At 46.4% G+C, this 20720-nt stretch overlaps 1 protein-coding gene across 1 annotated transcript in view; it reads left to right on the top strand.

Moving 5' to 3' along the window:
• Positions 1-20720, top strand: part of LOC126540497 (neural cell adhesion molecule 1-like) — a 305103-nt gene that overhangs the window by 149947 nt on the left and 134436 nt on the right. The window contains exons 2-3 of the mRNA XM_050187312.3: positions 7401-7678; positions 9696-9870. Coding sequence (XP_050043269.1) covers positions 7401-7678; positions 9696-9870 — 453 coding nt within the window. The remainder of the gene's footprint in view (positions 1-7400; positions 7679-9695; positions 9871-20720) is intronic.

Below are 20720 nucleotides of genomic sequence, written 5' to 3'. Positions count from 1 at the left end.
ACTGGGTATATCGTTCGGTCACTCAGTTCGGATCACAGACGCTGACTCAATCCAGTTGCCTTCAAATATCGCAGCAGAGCTTTTGTGGCCTTTTGTAGCTGCGATATGCGAGGCCATGGTCCCAAGATCTTCTTCAAGGTGAACGGTGTTCTATCTAGTTGATTGAGAGCTGTGCAGAGGTCATGTCTTTCGTTTTGAAAAGATGGGCAGTAGCACAGTAGATGTTCTATAGTTTCCTCGGCACCGCAGGCATTACAGTCGGAGCTATCAGTCATTCCAATCAAAAGCGTATATGCATTGGTGAATGCGACGCCCAAGCGTAAGCGGCACAGCATTGTTTCTTCATTTCGCAGAAGCCCTGGTAACAGCCGCAGTTGCATAGAGGGGTCGAGGGATTGCAATCGTTCTTGGGTGAATTCAGGTGTGTGCCACTTCTCTAATGTCATACGGTGTGCTACCTTGCTTAGGTGTTGGGCTGCGTCGGTCCGCGATAAAGGTACAGAAACAAGGGTTGCTCCTTCGTGTGCTTTCCTAGCAGCTTCGTCAGCGAGGTCGTTGCCGGAGATACCGCAATGGCCAGGCAGCCACTGAAACACGACGTCGTGTCCTTTCGCTATCATACGATGGTGCATTTCTCGTATCTCCGACACTAGTTGTTCACACGACCCGCGACGAAGAGATGACAGAAGACATTGTAAGGCCGCCTTCGAATCGCAGAATATTGCCCACTGATTAGCGGGTTGGTTCAATCAACGGCACCTCGGAGGGCAACAAGCTCCGATGCGGTCGATGTTGTCATATGAGAAATCTTGTACCGGACGCTAATTGATCGTGATGGTATAACCACTGCGCCGGTGGAGCTGGTCTGAGTGGAAGAGCCATCCGTATATATGTGGACTCGGTCAATGTAGAAAGTGTTCAAACAATCCAGAGCTGCTTGCTTCAGGGCCAAGGTAGGCAGGTCGGTCTTCTTCCTTATCCCTGGAACCGTGAGAGGCACTTGAGGTTGTTCTAAAGACCACAAAGCTGAGGTTGAACGTGCTGAGGGTGTGAAGCCCGATGGTAGACAGGCACGATGGATGCTGACCTCGTTGGAGAAGGACGCCTGTGGTCGTCGTTCTGGCAGGCAGGCAAGAGAGCTTGATTGCATGCGTGAAACATGACGAACATGGGCCCTAAGCGTGTCGATGCTGATGTAAGTCGCGATCGGATGGTCTCGAGCTATTATGATGGTTCCTGCTGTTGAGGCGCTCCGCAGAAGTCCTAGGCAAACACGTAGTGCCTGTGCTTGCACGCTCTGTAGTTCTCGAAGATTTGACTTGCATGTTTTAGCAAGCACGGTAGAACTGTAACGTAGCAATCCGATGAAAAGTGCTCGATATAACTGTAGCATGGAGCCCACTGAGGCTCCCCATGTTTTCCCGGCGATAAACTTGAAGACATGAACAATAGATGTGAGCTTCTTCTTCAAGTGGGCAACATGAGGGCTCCAAGAGAGGTCCCGGTCCACAATGACACCCAAAAACCGATGATTTCTCTTGTAGAAGATAGGCTGGCCATTAATGCACACTGGATAATGAGACATTGGTTTTCGTGTGAAAGCGACTAACGCACATTTTTCTGTTGAGATGGTAAGGCCCTGTGTGTGAAGATAGTGAGATGCCTGTGTTGCTGCTTTCTGCAGCCTTGCGCGAACCTGCAGACGAGTGACCGCTGATGACCAGATGCAGATGTCGTCGGCGTAGATTGAGACACTCACTGTTTCCGGTAGGGATTCGGCCAGCCCAAGAAGTGCGAGGTTGAAAAGAATAGGGCTTAGAACCCCACCTTGGGGAACTCCTCGGCATGTGTAGTGGTCGGTAGTCGGACCATCTTCCGTACGTACGAACATGGACCTTTGTGTCAAGTAGTTTCTGATCCATCGATATACTCGCCCTCCTAGTTCAATTGTCAAAAGTGCGTCTAGAATGGGTTGATGGGAAACGTTGTCGTAAGCGCCTTTCACGTCCAGAAAGAGCGCTACTGATAATCGTTTCCAAGATTTTTGCTGTTCTACAGATGACACTAAATCGATGACACTGTCAATCGATGAACGGCCTCGTCGAAATCCCGCCATAGAATCAGGGTAAATCTTGTGGTGTTCTAGGTACCATTCGAGACGCATGAGGATCATGCGTGCCATGAGTTTCCCGACGCAGCTTGGAAGTGCTATAGGCCGATACGATGCCAGTTCGAGCGGCGACTTTCCTGCTTTTAGTAGAGGTACCAGGCGGCTGCGTTTCCACTCCTGTGGGACGACACCATCTTGCCATGAACTATTAAAAAGGCTGAGGAGTTCTCTTCGTGCTTCTCGGCCTAGGTGGCGCAAAGCAGTATATGTTATGCCATCGGGCCCTGGTGAAGACGAACACCTACAGAGCGCCATAGCAGCTTCTAATTCTTCCATAGAGAGTGGAGCCTCCATGCTGGTATCTCGTGGACCGGGGATGTCGCTTAAAGCCATGTCAGGGACTAAAACTGTGCCGCCGGCGATTTTCGCGCAAAATTCCTCTGCAACGTCTATCTCGCGGCGGTTTTGATAGAGAGCGAGGGCGTTAAAAGGGTGTCGTTGCTGGGGTCTTGAGCAAAGACCCTGGAGGGTACGCCACACACGGGACAATGGCTTGCGGGGGTCTAGTGACTCGCAAAAGCATTTCCATCTTTCAAACTGGATTTGAAGTGTAGAAGTTCGTTACCCGGGAGAACGTCTTTCTGCAGAAAAAAAATTCTAATGTTCAGTATGCCAGAGCCGCAATCGCACTACGAATCACGTCGTATTGGATGGCTTCGTAATAATTTTGACCATATTGGAGTTTTTTTTACGTACCCCACTGCATAGTGCACGATAACTTTATTGTGATAGCAACTATATGGACATTCCAGGCGCATTTCTTCTGCCGGCATTGCCATCGCCGTGGGGTTGCGTATAAAGTCCAAGGGCGATAAAATCATCGCCGCGGGCCATTCGCTCTATGTGGGAGTGAAAGCATACGAAGGTGAGCTGGCGATCAGGGCTTAATTTGGCGCGCGCGAAGGAAGAAAGCAGAGCGCAAACGCGCCGTCTTCCTTCGCGCTGAAGGCCGTGGGGAGATGGGAGGGAGGAAGTGAGAGGGCGCGGCCTGGTGCTCCGGCAGCGAGTGCGTGTTTCGCAACCGGGCTTAAGGGGAACTGACGATTGGGGCTCAATCTCGCACGTCATGTATGGAGGAAAGCCGGGAGGCAGCGCGGCAGGGCTTCGGCTTCGCCAACATATGCGTGCTTTACGTATCTTGAAAAGTATCTGCCGCCGCGACTGTCCAAAAAAAGCGTTTTGACAGCGAGTGTCCGCGCTCATCGTGTGAAATATGTTCACGATTGCTTGTGCTCGCCGACATCATGGTTGGTAATACACTTAGTAAGCGAATGTTTCCAAGTTTATACGGTTGAAAAAACTACTATGATTACTTCGTATAGCTGGCTACTAATTTGTTACCGCAATCCATGCTTCGCCTTTCGGGCGAAACTGCGACTATTTTGAATTCCGGTCCCACAGAAATGTGGCCTCCCCTGGGAGGATGTATCACGCAACCTTCAACTGAGCAGCTCAACGCCGTAACTACTGGGCCACCACGATGGGTTTTCTATTGAAGCGCGAGGTTCATTTGCTGTGTCATTCCCTTTAATTGAGATGCAGCCAGTTTTCATCCGAATAGTTACTACCACGTGCTAGCGCCTCTGAACTCCACGGGTACGATGGTTATGCGATATCCCGTGGCTCTAGCGCTCATTTTTAAACTTTGTCAATAATGTGACTAAATTAGCATCTTTCGTGGCTGCCAGTTTTGTCTGTCCGGAGTTCACAGAGCATGCTGTCGCTACTACCAGATGCCGGGAGCGGCTGTGCAGACATTACTGACACATACATCTGCGGGCATGTCTTTGAGAGATTCGCTGAATAGGAGCTATAAATACTTATGGATTATATGAAGCCTGTATATTCTCGTTTTAGTTATGTTCGTCGCCAGCGCGAACTTACGAAATGCGACAATCTTTAAATATTATCACTGCCGCTAGTGCGACGCTTGCGATTTCACAAGAAGGTGTGTGAATTCATCAGCACGTTGAGTTCGCAATGTCGGTGACGGGCGCACCGCAATCAAACACTTTCGCATCAAGGCGTGAAAAGATTTTCAAGACTATGTGAAATATCAATCTTATTTCTATAGCATTGAACATGAGGCCATTCTTTCCGCAAATAACACGCACGCAGATACACGCCCACAATTATGTGAGTGTGTGCGTCCCTCAGAACGTTAGCCAAGCTGCTCAAATAAAAAAAAAGTTACTAAAAATCGCGGTGCACGACACGGCTGTGAAAGCTACCGTGTCGGAACAGCGTGTACAGTATGTGTACGACCGAAAACCGCATGTCCTAAGATTCCATCTTGCCCCCATACTCCCGCATGCATGTCTCCCCCCATAGTGTATGTTGTCCACGTGCCTGCTCTCCTAACGCCAAGCGTCACGTGGCGTTTTCAGGCACGAAAGGAAATTCCACATCCACCAACCATGGCTTTGAGTGGCACTGGCTCGCACTCCCAGAGCTAGATATAGCAAACATAAATACGCAAGTTAGTGAATGCATGCGCAACACGAAGGTTGTCGGTTCCGCTCCCACCGGCGACAAGGTATCTTTTCGTTCACGTTTTTTTTTCCTTTTTCTTTATCCTTTCTCTACATTTATTGCAATTTTAACCACAGCTAATTTGCCCCAATGCTCTTCTTGGCTTGATATATATATATATATATATATATATATATATATATATATATATATATATATATATATATATATATATATAGTCACATCCTTTGAAGCCAACAAACACTGACACCAAGAACAACATAGGGGAAATTACTTGTGCTTAATAAATGAAATAAAGAAACGCTAAATTACTGCTAATTAAAGTGGCTGAAAAAACAACTTGCCGCAGGTGAGAACGGAACCCACAACCTTCGCATTTCGCGAAGGTTAGCCCCCTTTCGGTTCGCCCCCTTTGGTCGCGAAGGTTGTGGGTTCGGTTCTCACCTGCGGCAAGTTGTTTTTTCACCCACTGTAATTTCCATTAATTTATCGTTTCTTTATTTCATTTATTAAGCACGAGTAATTTCTCCTATATTGTCCTTGGTGTCAGTGTTTGTTGGCTTCTTATATGAATATATATATGTATATATATGGCGTTACACACACATATAGATACCAACATAGTGTCTTGCAATGACTGGCAAATGCACATAAACGAAAAAACGGTTTGCTCTGGTATCCAGAACTAGAAGAAAGCATTGTTCCAACTTTAATTATACCATTATTTCAACTACCTAGGTATCATGTCCTCACAAGACCTACGATGGAATTTTCATATTTGATTACAGCACATCATCTGCACTAAAAGACGATTACAGCTAGCACCACCAGACACAATGTGACGGGCCTATAATATGAAGACAAAACACCTTTTAAGTGTTTATATATAGTTATAGAAGCGTTCGCACTCATCAGTATTGAGTTTTTGCTCTATAAGAGCATTCTTCAGAATTCCATTGCACTTAAATTGCCGTTCTTTCATGATAGCGCATAATTTAGCATTAGTGGGGATCTGCATTAGGCTGTATCACGCTTCATCTCTCCCTTTTTTCGAAACGTGTTCAGCAACTAAGCACATAGCAGCCGTACGAAATGGCCTGAAAGTGCCTCATGCCACTGGATGCATGGACAAAGGCGATTTAACGTGCTGTTTTATTCAAAGTTTGTCGGTATAGGATTTTTTTTTTCGTTCAAGAGGGTGGGATTCAAACGCTTTACGGATTCAACACTCTCTAAATGAGAAAACTGGAGAAAAAAAAAGCTGCAATACGCAACAAGTAACTCAGTCATGGTTGTGCAAATCGATGTCTACTGAATATAAATCATATATGTTTACCTTCTTTTGCTTTTATTGTTATTTACTTTATCTACCCGTACGTTATTGTAGACTTCATTGCTGCGCTTGGGATGCTATCATGTTTACTATATAATTTCATGAATCGCCCCAAGTTAAAGAAGTGCTTTCTTCTTATAGAATATGTGTGTAGGAGAGGCTGTTATCATAAGTAGTTACCACTACTCTGTCTCTTGCTTGAGCAAACTGGGTTTAGCAAAGATATGCCGGTTCAAAAAAATACGCAAGCAAAAAAAAAACTGAATATTATAATAAAACGTAAATAAAAATGGCAACGTTAGAAGGCATAGTTAGCAAAGTTGGCCAATTACACGTCATAATGCATACGATTTACACAAGAAGTCATGTCAGATCGTATACAAAGATGGATTGTTATCAAGCAATATTATGTCATTTTGCTGTCGCAAGGCGCCACTACAGGCGACTCAGTTTTCGTGCAAGTAGCCCAGCCGTTCAGCCGGCTCGCGCAGTGGCCGCCAGGTACACTCCCTGTCGGTCCCTGCGTGGGAGACGCCCACTGAGCGCTGACGTGGGTCCTGCAGGACCTTTAATAAAGTTTGTCCAATCCAATCCCAGCTATTATATATGCAATTTAATCAGCACTTCGTTTTAAATTTCGACAGTGTTAGTTCAAGTTTGGCATGTTACGAAGCTCTGTTACAATATCCTTCAGGGAACCTGCGTTGACATCCCAGTCCCGGTGTAAATGTGCTACGTGAAAGTGAGAAACAAGGATTTTATTTATAGAAACTAGAAGAGGTCACCTAGCATCCTACTCCGTGTGTGCTTATGAATAAAAATAGAATATGTGCAAAGTTCACATCACACACCCACAACAAACCACAACACTCAACAAATTAAAGTCTGTTATTGAGATCGGTGTCTCCGAGGCATATTAAAAATGTAATGTAAAATAAAGAGGTATTGTAAAATAAAGAGGTATTGTTCGATTCGTGCAACTTGATTCTTTTAGATTAACATGCCGATAACAATTTGCCGTACTTTGAGCCGCTGCAGACCGAGATTTGGTGATAGTCTCGGTGGAAAAGTTACATTTACTCTGTGTTTGAGCTCGTACGTTTAGTTGGCATACATCATTGGCATCATAGAGCTCACACCTATATGCACGCATTGCTGAGAGAACGTGTTTTATTTTCTCTTAGCGCAAAAAAAAAAATCTTAATTGATGATACCGCAGTGTGATACCTCTGTGTGGAGCTCTGTTTTGAACTGATGGTGAAAAAGTAAAGTAAAGCTGGCAACATCTACGTGCGCTAATGCTCCTTGCAGAGCGTTCTCTTTCTGACGAAAAAAAAAAACCAATTTTTTCTTGAGTGAATCGAAACGTCATTATTCTTTTGTTACTCTCCTTGCCGCTCGCAGAGGCATCGCACAGCCGACCGACGATCGTGGTCAACCAGGGCCAGCAGACCGAGCTGCCGTGCGAAACGCGCAACCCAACCTTCAACAGCACGCAGCACGCGCTGCGGGTCGAGTGGTTCCACCTGGGACCCCACCGGAGGGCCCAGCACAGCCCGTCGTCTTCGTCAGGCGCAGCCTCGGGCAGCGCCTCCAGCCAGCCCATCTACACGGTGGACTTCGGGGCCCCCAAGGACTCCGCCGGGAAGCTCACCACCGGAACCAGGGCCAACCTGCTGCAGGTACACTTCAGATGTCGGTGCCGAATTTTAAAGCGTAACATTGTCGGACAATTGAGCCAGCGATCGGTGATTGATGGACTGCCCAAACCAAGGTTCGGAGAGCTTTCAGAATAATTTCAGCTGTCTCGGGCTTATAAATTAAAGTTCGCCATGAAGCTAAGTAAACGATAGTTTCGTTCTGAAGCCTCAGGTGTAATAAACGAATCTTTTTCAGAGAAACTCAATCCAGTTTTTCGTTTTGCACTGTATTATGGTTATCACGCTCGCCTGCGCTTCCTTTCCCTTGGCACTCATTGTGTAACTTTAATGGCCCACCTGCTTTCCAACCTACGCATTACATAGCCTGCCCAGCTTTATTAATTTTTCTCTTAATGTTAACTACAATATCGGATATTCCCGTTTGCTATATCTTATCCACACTGCTATCCTCCTGTATCTTAACTTTATGCTTAATATTTTTCGTTCTATGGCCATTTTCCCTGTCTTAGCTTGTTCTCGAGCCTTTCTGTTAACCTCTAACTTTCTGACTCATATGGTAGCACCGGTAGAATGCAATAATTGCGCACTTTTCTTTTCAACGACAGTGGTAAGCTTCCGTTCAGGGTTTGATAATGCCTGCCGTATGTACTGCAGTCCGTTTTTATTCTTCAGTAACTTTTCTTTCCTTGATCAGGGTCCACTGTGAGTAATTGACCTAGACAAACGTGCTCCAGCACAAGCTTGAGAGGCTGACTGCTGATCATAATTTCTTGTTCTCTTGCCACGGTATTAAACGTTACCTTTGTCTTCTGCATATTAATCGTTAACCTTACTGTTTCACTTTCTTGGTTATAAGGCCCTCAACCATTTCTTGCATTTCCCACCTAGTCTTTCTGAACAGGACAATGTGATATGCAAACCGAACGTTGTTTAGGTATCCACCGTTGGTATTCCCTCCTAATCCTTCCCAGTCTAATAGCTTGAATAGTTCTAAGCATGCAGTCAGTAGCGCTGGGGAAATCGTGTGTCATCGCTCGACTCCTTCCTTCGTAGGTGATTGATTTTCGAGGCCGACAGCAAATTAGGCGGTGGGGTGGAATGAAATTAAGAATTTTGGAGTCGCAGGTTGGCATCAGCTAGCGCAAGACAGGGGTAACTTGAGATCGCTGGGAGAGCCCTTCGTCCTGCAGTGCACATAAAAAAAAAGCTAATTATGTTGATGACGATGGTTGACCATACTTACGTTACTACATTTTCTGAAATGAGCGGACTGCGTAATCAACGCTTCCTCGACCTCCGACCGCCACCAAACCTATGACCTAATATCTCGGCATAAATCCTAACGTATTGTTAGGCTAACGCCGGTCTTATTCCTATAAACAAACTTTAGGCCGTAATCAGCAGTAGTTCATGGCGGAACATATTCTGCGGAACACGAGAGCTTCGAGAAAAACCTCTTACATTTGAAGAGCGAGTACGGAATTTACAAGATTTAGGCCACCGTTGTCTTTCACAGAATCGATGAGTTGAGCAAAACCCGATTCTCCAAGTTTGTAAGGAGAGTGCGTGCTCCACCGTTTCGCGTTAAAATCAACTTATTTCCCTTTCATACCTTTAGTAACCGCTTTCCAGTGAACAAGCCACGACTACATCAGTGCTTCCACGCACGCGTTCCTTGCAGCTGCAAAGAACACATAGAAGCAGTGGCTCCTGGGTGGAATGAACGAGAATGGGTAATAGAGTAAAAGCTACACTGAAAATGCGCTCCGAAAACTGCGAAGCGCGTGTATTGCACTGATGAGAGTTGGTAGAGTGGAAATGCACTGGCTATACGTACTGAAAAAGAACACGAGGACAAAGTTGAAGTATAAAAGACCAGAGACAAATTCAAGGAAATATGGAATGGGAGGGCCTCGACGTTTTGTTTGTCGCCAGCGCTAGGACCAACTTTCACTGGCCATTTGGCGCATGTATACATTCTGTTATGGGAGGGACGGTATTCCTGCCTAATTGTATCCGTTCCTCTCCCGGCGTGCAGGTGGTCCGCTGGGCGCGTCCCGAGTGGCAGGGCAGGGCCTACTTTCACATGGTGGGCTACCCGTTCTCGCTGAAGGTGACGGGACTGCGGTACGAGGACACCGGCGAGTACGTCTGTGTCGTCACTTTCCGGGACGGCACCGGCCGCAACGCCAGCGTGCGCCTACAGGTCGTCGGTGAGGACGAGATCCCGTGTCTCGGTCACACCTTGCCATTCCTTGCATGGAACAAAGTTTCAATGGTGATTTACCGGCAAATGCGAGAGGCATGCGTTGTGACTACGTCGCACCCGTTTCAGATCCCGGATCGAAGATTTCTTTCCACCCCCTCACCCAAAGTTTAATAGGGCACAAGCCGTTTCGCTTAGGCTTCTAGAGACCAGCACATATCCGTGCTTGTCTGTTCTCCGCGAGGCTTACCCCGCCGTGTATCACGACAACGCCTGCCCGTCCTGCCCGTCAAGTGGTGCTGGAACCGAGCCTGGCGTCTGTGCTTTTGTCTCACGAGCCTGTCGGCCCATACTGCCAAACTATTTTCGAATTGATGGAATGTTCTGCTTCACGTGCAAACGCCTGACTTCTTCGAAAACTTAATAAATGTAAGCTTCACTGTGGCGATTTACATCGCTATATTTGTCACGTCGATTACAACAAATTGGTCTCGATCATACTACGTGCTCTTCAACGTGAGGTGCTCGAAGCTTTCCACGATCATCAGAAGGCCGGTCATTTAGGCTACCACAAGACTTACGACAGCATACGAAGTCATTGATCCTGAACTGGCCTCTCTTTAGTCGTTGCGAAGTAGGTTGCTTCCTGCGTTCATATTCAAAGCTACAAAAGACTGACAACAGCTCCTCCTGGTTTTTTGCAACCTCTTCCTTGTCCCGCTTCTGCTTTTAAAGTCGTTGGAATAGACTTGGATGGCCCTCTTCCCATGACCTCAAACGGCAATTGTTGGATTGTCATCACCGTTGACCATAGAACACGCTACGCGGAGACAGCCTCTCTACAATCGAGGACTGCCGCTGAAGTTGCTCATTTGTTCCTACGCGACATTTTTTACGCCATGGAGCTCCGCGCGTTGTCCTCAGCGACAGCGGAAAAGTCTTCCTCTCTTCTATTCTTACTGAAAGTTTACGTACCTCAAACCTACACCATTCACAAGGGAACTTGTACTTATCATCAGCAGACGAACGGCTTGACGGCGCGTTTTCATTGTACCCTCTCAGACATGATTGAATTGCACATCCACCCCGACAACACAAACTGGGATGCAATCCTGCCGTTCGTAACATTCGCTTATAACACGGCTACGCAAAGCACCACCGGCTTTTCTCCCTTTTTCCTCGCCTATAGCCGCTCACCAAATTTCGTTGTGAATGTATCCTTCCTTTCGACTCCTGTACCCCCAACAGCTCCTTTCTCACATCAGTTTTTGTCTCGCCTAGCAGACTGCGGTCACTTCGCCCGCACAAACACTGATATCTTCCAAGGAGCTCCGAAGTCTCTCTACGACTCGGCTGACCGTGCTGTGACTTTTTTCCTTTCGACCAAGTTCTTCTCTGGACTCCTGTGCTCGTTCCTGGCTTATGCGAAAAATTCCTTACTCGATTTATCGGACCCTACACGGTCATTGAGCTGATATCCCCTGTTAATTACCACGGCTCGCCCTTTAGAGCTCCGTTCAATAACCCTTGCCGTGGGACAGAGATAGTGCGTGTCTCTCGTTTAAAACCGTATATTCGACGCACTTAATACTATTCCAGCGTGGCGAGGCGGCCACTTCCTCAGCGAGAGGTAATTTGTGGGAACGCCATACATGGCCGACTTTCATTTTCATCAACTTTGCATATCATCATACATATTATATTTGCTTCATCTCTATACATCATGATCATCTTAGCGTCTTGAAGAGCGCGAGTACCGCTGGAATAACGGGGTTCCTTATAAGATACACATATGAAGCCACGTTCAAAGCATCGGAAAGTACTGAGGAGCTCACCCGACACACGTCTTGTCCTTGAAGAGCGAAGTGCAACAGATGGTGGGCCACAACAGACTATTCTAAGTTCCACTATATATATATACATATATATATATATATATATATATATATATATATATATATATATATATATATATATATATATATATATATATATATATATATATATATATATATATATGTATATATATACATATATATATATACATATATATTTCAAGAGAAGCCAACAAACACTGACGCCAACGACAAAAGAGAGGAAATTAGAGGAAATTACTTGTGCTTAATACGTGAAATAAGGAAACGATACATTAATGGAAATGAAAGTAGATAAAAAAGCAACTTGCCACAGGTGGGGCGAAACCAAAACCTTCGCATTTCGCGTGCGATTCTCTACCATTTGAGCGAAGGTTTCGTGTTCGGTCCCCACCAGCGGCAAGTTGTTGTTCATTTAATTTCATTTTAACTAATGTATCGTTTCTTCATTTCATTTATTCAGCACAAGTAATCGCCCCTATGTTGTCCGTGGTGTCAGTGTTTGTTGGCTCCTTATGTACCAGAGGCGCAGTGATATATATATATATATATATATATATCACAGGATCTGGCACAGAAATAGTTTCAAGGATCGAATAACAGGACTTTACTAAAATTTCGGCCGAGGTCCAGCTTTCATCGAGATTGCGAGTGCAAGCACACAAGCACACAGATTTCGATTTGTACATCCTTCTCTGTAAAAAAAGAAAGAAGTGAGGGATAGAAACAAAAAACGTGAATAAAAACTTTACATACCTATAACACACATATATATATATATATATATATATATATATATATATATATATATATATATATATATATATATATATATATAATTTTGCGCATGTGTAGCAACATTTTAGAAATGTTAAAGAAGGCTGCCGATGTCTTCTTACATGACAAATGCTGGCCCACCAGCTGAAACCTTTCACAGTAAAAAAGAACGTGTTTGCACGTACATCGTATGTATTCGTGTGTGCAATATATATATATATATATATATATATATATATATATATATATATATATATATACGGGCGGTTGGGGGGGGTGGCTGTAGCACTAAGACTTGGTATGACAGCGTTTCTTATCTAAAAGAAAGACAGAAAGCGGGCTGCACACGTTTGTTCTGGCTGCATTGCCGTGTGGCACCCGCAGAAATCCCATCAACGGCGAACGCCAGTAGGTCGTGACGTCATGAGACATCATGTCTATGGATACAGAAACCGGAACTGGGGCAGCATCCTGATGTTCTTCATTCGTAAGTACTGTCCACCCTTGGGTGGCCGTCTTTGCTGGTGTAATGTCGAGCGTCAAAACAGCTGGAATTTTCTCTTATGAATAATTCTGCCAATGAGAAATAGAGAGCGACAGAGGGACAAAGAAAGGAAGGGAGGTTAACCAGATGGACGTTCTGTTTGCTACCCAGCACGCAGGAGAGGAGATAAGGGATTAAAAGAAGAAAGTAAAGGGCGAAGAAAGAGCAGTCCACTGGCACATGTATAGATGTAGAATTTCTACAAGCTCATTGTGAATACGAGGCCTAGTTCGTTGAACAACATAATTTCTGGCACTCTAAAGCTTGTCAGTCTTTTGAATGGTTATGAGAGTTATCTGGTTTTCTTTAGGGCAGACACGCAAGTTAGTGGCATAAACAGACAGACAGACAGACAGACAGACAGACAGACAGACAGACAGACAGACAGACAGACAGACAGACAGACAGACAGACAGACAGACAGACAGACAGACAGACAGACAGACAGACGGACACAGACAGACAGACAGACAGACAGACAGACAGACAGACAGACAGACAGACAGACAGACAGACAGACAGACAACTAACTTCATTTATTCCTGAGAAGCTACTGTCAGGTCCTCCTAACGGGAGGCCTTTGTAGCCGCTGGCGGCGCCCACGTAGAGGACAAAACGGCGTGACGCTCCGCCCTTTCCCGGGCCCTCTGGATAGCCTGGGCTTGCTTTTGGAGTACCGTGCTTCTGCTGGCCTCCTCCTCCCATTCGGCTTCGCTCGAGAGAACGTCGTTAGGCAACGTGGGACATCGCCAGAGCATGTGAGCGATAGAGCAAAAGCGTTTACTGCAATAGGGACAACTAGGGTCGACGTCCGGGTAGATCCTACTGAGGAATCTCCGCGACGGGAAAGATCCCGTCTACAACATTCTAAGAGTAGCTGAATGACGTCGACTGAGCTTCGGGTGAGGCAGAGGAAAAGCTCTCCGACCAAGTTGGTAATGTTTAGTAATTTCATTAAATGAGAGGAGTGGATCGTTCTGCTGAGTCCCTTCCCGCCCCTCCGGAGCCTCCAGACCATCGCGGCGCGTCAGTCCCACGAGTGGCGCGACGGTCGTGGGACAGCTCGTTGAGGTTTGGGAAGCCCTCGAGAACTTTCGTTCCCATGTGTGCGAGGAACCACGTGATATAATGAGAACCGAGGCAAGCCCTTTTCTCTAGAATAGAAGCGGCTTCTCGAACGAGGTTACCCGATTCAAAAGCTCTGATTGTGTCTCTCGAGTCGGTGTAAATGTAGGGACGCTCTGGGTCACACAATGCCAGCGCAACCGCAATTTGCTCTGCTATACTCGCGGTGGCCGCTCTGACCGAGGCCGGGGAGCGAAGCACGCCCCGCCCATCTACTACCGACAACGCGAACACTCTCCTGTTCCCGTGCTGCGCCGCATCGACGAAGGCCGTACAGTGTCTATCATCTCTAAGTTTCTTGAAGATGGCTCGTACACGGGCTTTACGTCTGCCCTCGTTATGCTGTGGATGTGCGTTTCGCGGGAAGGGCCTCACCAGGTAGGTCGCCCTCGTTTCTCGTGTCAATGTTATGCGCCGGCCCTCCATTATCCTAGGAGCCCTGCCAAGCTCGTCAAGAATTCGCCTGCCAGCTTTGGTCGAGGAGAGCCTAACCAGCTGGGTACAGTGATCATAGAGGCGCAGTGACCTGTGCCTCTATGATGTCATCTATGTTATTGTGCATCCCGAGTTGATCCAGCCTGTCGGAGCTCATGGCAACAGGCAAGCCTAGCACTTTCTTGGTGCTCTTGCGCATGAATGTACTTAACTCGGCATTTTCCGTTTTTGTCCGTACTAGAGGTGACGCCACATAGTTAATATGGCTCATGAGAAACGCGTTGTACATCCGAAGGAGGTTGTCTTCACCTAACCCCTTCTTTCGGTTGGACATCCCAGTGATTAACCGAAACATATTGTCCGCCTTGGCTATAACGCGGGTAATTGTTCTGGCATTACAGCCCCTCGCGTCTTAACTGAGTCGACTCTAGGAATTGTGTGTCCATTATTCGCGTACAATACCACGGGTAGCTGGTTGAGGGGTGTCAGACCCCTAACCCCATGCCTTGCGGGTCTGTAAAGGGTAAAGTAACACTGTAAAGTGTGTAAAGTAGCAGCTCCGATTTACTCGTAGACAGCTTGAGACCCATGTCGACGAGGTAAGCCTCCGGCTCGTCCAAGGCCACTTGTAGAGCTTGCTCCATTTCTGCTAGGGACCCCTCTGGGCACCAGATCGTGATGTCATCTGCGTAAAGTGCGTGACCTATGTCCTGGAGGCCGCCCAGCCTGTCTGATAGACCCTTCATGACTATATTGAAGAGCAGTGGCGGAATGACTGATCCCTGAGGGATACCCTGAGCCCCCAATCTGTACACGCTCGACCGAATCTGCCCCACCTGAATAGTAGCAGTTCTGTTCATGAGAAAGGACCTGACAAAGGCCTGGAATTTGACTCCCAGGCCTATCCCGGCCGTGGCCTGCAGAATGTATCGATGTAACACTCTGTCGAACGCCTCAGTGAGATCCATGGCGAGAATTCTCTCATAACTTGCAGGTATTTAATATACGCTTCCTGCGAAACGGATGTGCACAAGGTTGAAAGGGTGCGGAGCTGGAGAAACCACCATCTGCGCTCTAAAAAGACAGAATGTCCCGGGAACTAGGCAGGTACGCACGGGGGGGGGGGGGGGACCGGGCCTCTCTGAAATAAGCAACATACTCCCCCCCCCCCCCTCCCCATCCATGCCACCACTCCTCACACACATTCCGAAAGCGCCGGCAAATCAACCTCTTCGGCGGTCAACATTTTCCTGCGTGTTACAACAAAAGCTGCATATGACTAACCATCCTTAGGTTTTTCGGCGTCCGTCAACAGAAAAAATAATAATGTGGGCCGATCCTGGTGATAGTGTCTAAAGGGCCAAGTTCAATGGCATATACCCCTGTGCGCTCGGCAACCTGTAACGTGCCCTTCGGCATCTTCGGGATCGGCCCACGTATGGGGAGTGCCCATGTACGGAGAGTGTCTTCTGGTTGTATCTTGCCAGAGCAAAGAAAGAATTGCTGCCTTATCGCTCCACACATTAGAAGACTGTTAAGACGGCTATCTTTGCCTAGAATCTGCTTTGACCAAATCCTGTGCTCACATGGTTGAGGCTAACTTTAGCATTTACTCAGTGCTTACTCTCTCCCTTTCTTCCTCTTTCTATTCCCCCTTTCCCCAGCCCCAGTGTAAGGTAGCAAACGGGATGCTGTTCTGGTTGACCTCCCTGCCTTTCCTATCCTTGTTTTCTCTCTCTCTCTCTCTCTCTTTACATTGGAAGACTTCAAAGGGTGGGCTTCCCATGCTCTGTCATATCTGCCGTAGTAGAGACCCTATTACTAAATATGAAAGGAAGGAAGAAAACCAGATCCAAGCCAGGACAAAGGCGACCACAAGTAGCCCCCTATACGCACCGCGTGGCGCCAGACATGAAAAAGGTTGCGGTCCCGTACGAAGTGCCTGTTGTTTTCTCAGCCTCAAGAAAGCTGAGTGGATTATGCGCGCGCATCGGAGGGAAGCAGCGGCTCCATTGCGATAAGAAGCATGGTGAGCCCTTCGTGGACTGTGCCGTTGGTGTTGTGTATGAGATCCAACTGAAATGTGGGCGGATCTATATCGGCCACATATCGGTCCGGTGTATCAAGGACAGAGCACGGGAGCACCACAAATTGTTAGAAAAGGGAACCGGGTCGAATTTACCCTTTCACTGCAATGAATGCAGTTGTAAGCTGGTGCTTGGTGATATGATGATCCTGGCCAGAAGTCGCGATAAGTGGGCACGTCAGGTACTGTAGGCCTTTCTTATTGGTAAAAAAAGTGAAGCACGTTGCAGTGACTCGTCGGTTGTCATACGAAGAAAGGCAATTGAATTCATGGGATCTTTTTTGTAACCATAAGGACCTAATAGGAGACCGCTAGGTGCGACATGATCTTCAGTTCTGCTTGGTGGGTTTGATCATTCGGTATTATTTGACGCTAGGAGTGTTTGCGGGTGTTCTTTACTGCTTGTCTGCACTGTTGGGTTTGTTTAGTTGCTTTACTGGTTTTGAATTTGCTTTTGCTACGAACGTGTGACTCTATTGCTGCAATTATTTAGCATCGGTAATGCTAACATTGCCATCACTGGGCTTAGGCAAAAATTGAGGTCCCTTGGAAGATAGAAGGTGCATGCGGCAACACATTGAAGTCCGCTGTGATGATTGCAGAGTTCAAAGCTAATGAATTCAATGCCAAAGGATTCACTCAAATTTGCTCATTTTAGTCGGAGGTCTGATTTTACTTTAGGAGAGGCCTGCTTCGAATTCATAAAGATTCTCATAAATAAGGAATTACTGCAACGCTGGCGACCGCTTTGGCTGTTTCAAAACAGGTAGCTACCTATTTCGGTGTATCTTTTCACGCTTCTTCAATATGTATATTAGTGGCCATACGGGCTGCCACCAAACTTTAGATTTCAGGTAGTTTTGCTTTAGTAATATAGTACAATAAAAAAAAAACTAATTATTTGTTTTTATAGACCATAACGACGAGCATATGCCGTCATAAATAATGCGCTTATATAACCATCGTTCTGTCAGTATATTTGCCAGCTGCGATTTCACCGTTGTCATCATGCTTTGCACTCGTAGTACACTGTCTTCGGAACGCGCAAACCAGCTGCCAAAATAGCAATACAGCTGATTAACCGTAACATGATTGGAGAGTGTTCTTAACTGTACGCGTTGAGTTCAGGGCAGCTGCAATTAAAAGGAAAGAGGTTTATACATGAAGAGACGTGATAATAGACCCGCTAGTTACAACGCATAGGTCTAAATTGCAGTAATGAACAACGACGCTCTTCAGCGTGATAACAGTGGATTATACCGTGCGTATGCGTGCGTGCGTGCGTGCGTGCGTGCGTGTGCGTGCGTGCGTGCGTGTGTGTATGTGCGTGCGTGTGCGTGCGTGTGTGTGTGTGTGTGTGTGTGTGTGTGTGTGTGTGTGCGTGTGTGTGTGCGTGCGTGTGTGTGTGTGTGTGTGTGTGTGTGTGTGTGTGTGTGTGTGTGTGTGTGTGTGTGTGTGTGTGTGTGTGTGTGTGTGTGTGTGTGTGTGTGTGTGTGTGTGTGTGTGTGTGTGTGTGTGTGTGTGTGTGTGTCTTTTTCACGTTTCAAACAGCACTCGTGGAAAGTATACGTGACAAGAGTTCAGTTGTTGCCCCATCGTCATCGGGAAAAAGTCGCATGCATGTAGACTGACATCTGATAAGTCACTGTGTTTAAATTTCGTTTGGCCAAATCAATAAGCACATGTCACTTGTTTTGGTATTAGGCAATAGTACTTTCTACAAAACAATTGTCTTGGACCTCTGTTATGTACATCTATTAAGGTCTTTTGCTAAGACCTGATGGCTTGTCTGGTTGAATGATGTCATTGATAAGTGCTTACTTTATAAGGCATACCGACTAACCACTTTTACACGCTATCGCATTTTTCGCGTGAGGTATCGCTTCCGCCATTCCCTGAAAGATTTGCTCCTATATCTCTGAAGAAACAACTACAGTTCGAAATCAAATTTCAAACCGCCTTTCGTTCGGCGATTTCTCGGCCTGGGCCGATTCTCGTCTCCTTATATACCCTTCTTTTAGTCCCTGCGCTGCCACTGCCTGTGCTGGCCTCTTCAAATCCCCTCCTTCTTTTTTTCGTGGCGCACAAGCCGCCGGAGGAGCACCCAGGAGACGTGAGAGTTCGTTTCAGCTCGGGCGTGGAAGACGAATGGGTCACTTTGAAGCGACGGGGGTCTGGCGAGAAACGTTCGGTGAGGCCGCTTGCGAAGGTTGGGTGCCTGGCCGAAAGAAAGAAACCGAAGCACCTCCAAGAAGTGAACACAACGTGAGAAGAAGCACGGTACTCCAACCCAACTCAGGGCCCCCCTTATATACGTGGTGTTCTCGAACGGGTTTCGTTCAAAACTAGCATTGGGTATACGGAAGGGTGTTCCTTTAAGACTTCTTTTAAATCTCCCCTCTACGCTTCTAGTACAGATTATATCTTTTTCCTTTCTATTTGAATTTATTTTTTTCTTTACAGACCTTCGTTTTTTTTTTCTCTTATATTCCCCCTCACTTATTTGCCTGCTCTCTCTCCTTACGTTATGTCGAGGCTTGAAGATGGCCAATCTTTCTTTTCCTGTTTATTTCTTTTGTTTCTTTGCGACGTTGGCGCGGGAGCATTCATCAACCCATCCGAGCTTAAATTGAGTCCGCCAAGCCTTGTGCTACTCGCCTTGTAACGGGGCAGAAAACACGTCGTTCTTGCACATGCAAGGCGAAAGCCTTGCCAGCCAGCGTGTCACGACGAGACCGGTAGTCTTCTAAGAGGCACTCGATAACAGGCGAGGCATATATCAACCTGTAATCAACGAGCTTGAAGGCAAACGCGTCAACTGGAAGAGTCCCGTGTGTGTGCACCCTCCCAGTCGAGAAGCACCGTTCGCGACGCGACGATGCAAACTTCGTTGTACATTCTTTTAAGTGTACTCGCGTCATCTCATGTCCCGAAGTGTGGAGGACAAGCAATAGGCATTGCTTTCCCAGACGTGGAGATCACTTAGTAACTTTGATGGGCGTTCCGAGAGGGCACTTAGCATGCTGCATGGAACGCTAGCTTCTACGTATATGTAGGGTTCCTTATAGTACGAGATGCGAGACCTTCCTGCTTTCCAATATTTCGCTCTGCAGTGCAGGGAAAATTGTTGTTTCATTTGTGAGAAAAAAAAACATAATCAAATCGCCACTGCAGTAAGGCACGAGACCCTGAGCGCAGGTTTCCTTCGAAATGTATTCTTTATGGCTGCTCCTCTACGCAGCTTGCACCTGATTTTGAGAGCGAAAGCCAAATTTGGACTCCTTTATTGAACTACCTAATAAGGAACCCAGCGCACGTGACATTTCTATGATTCCCACGCTTCACGCAAAGGTCAACCTGGAGGACCACGCAAAGCGTTGCGGAAAATTGCTTTCAGTGTCTGGAAAGCTAAATGCAGTGAAACGTGTTTTTGCTTATTGCAGGGATAGAGAATTGAGGACGGAGGAGAAGCAGCAGCTGAAGTCCCACAGGGTCGAACAACGTAGAAGCGAGGAATGAGAGCAAATAAAGCTCTTATACCCTCTGTTAAACCAACGAATCAATTAAAGATGGGGCATGCGCAAAGGTTCACAAGATTATTTTCATATGTGTTCTTAATGTACATCATATTAGCTACCTAAACAATGCAGGCGTAAATTATTTGACGTTAACGCATCTTTGAATGTGTGGAGACATTAGTGTGCCCTATCACGAAGAAAACTAACGCGATTATACCAGAGAATTTCATATCAAAAAAGAGTAAGTAGTAGCCAGTCCACAGCCAATGTAGAGAAATTGGTAAACTAACTTCGGTGAACGTTTGAAATCAAACGAACTTATCAACCAAGCCTAACATGGATATTTTATTATGTGATATTGTGCAGTGCGTTAAATAAAGTATTGGTTGCATGGTTGTAATTTTTTTAGAAAATGTTAGCTTAGAAGATATTTAGTCGCCCAACCACACTCAAGAGAAATCAATAAAGGTCCAAGTGAACACTCCCACACGTGGAATA

Source organism: Dermacentor andersoni, chromosome 2 (genome assembly GCF_023375885.2).
Source record: "Dermacentor andersoni chromosome 2, qqDerAnde1_hic_scaffold, whole genome shotgun sequence".
Taxonomy (NCBI): domain Eukaryota; kingdom Metazoa; phylum Arthropoda; class Arachnida; order Ixodida; family Ixodidae; genus Dermacentor; species Dermacentor andersoni.
The sequence above is the reverse complement of the archived record's forward strand: the minus strand, read 5'-3'. Positions and strand labels throughout refer to the sequence as shown.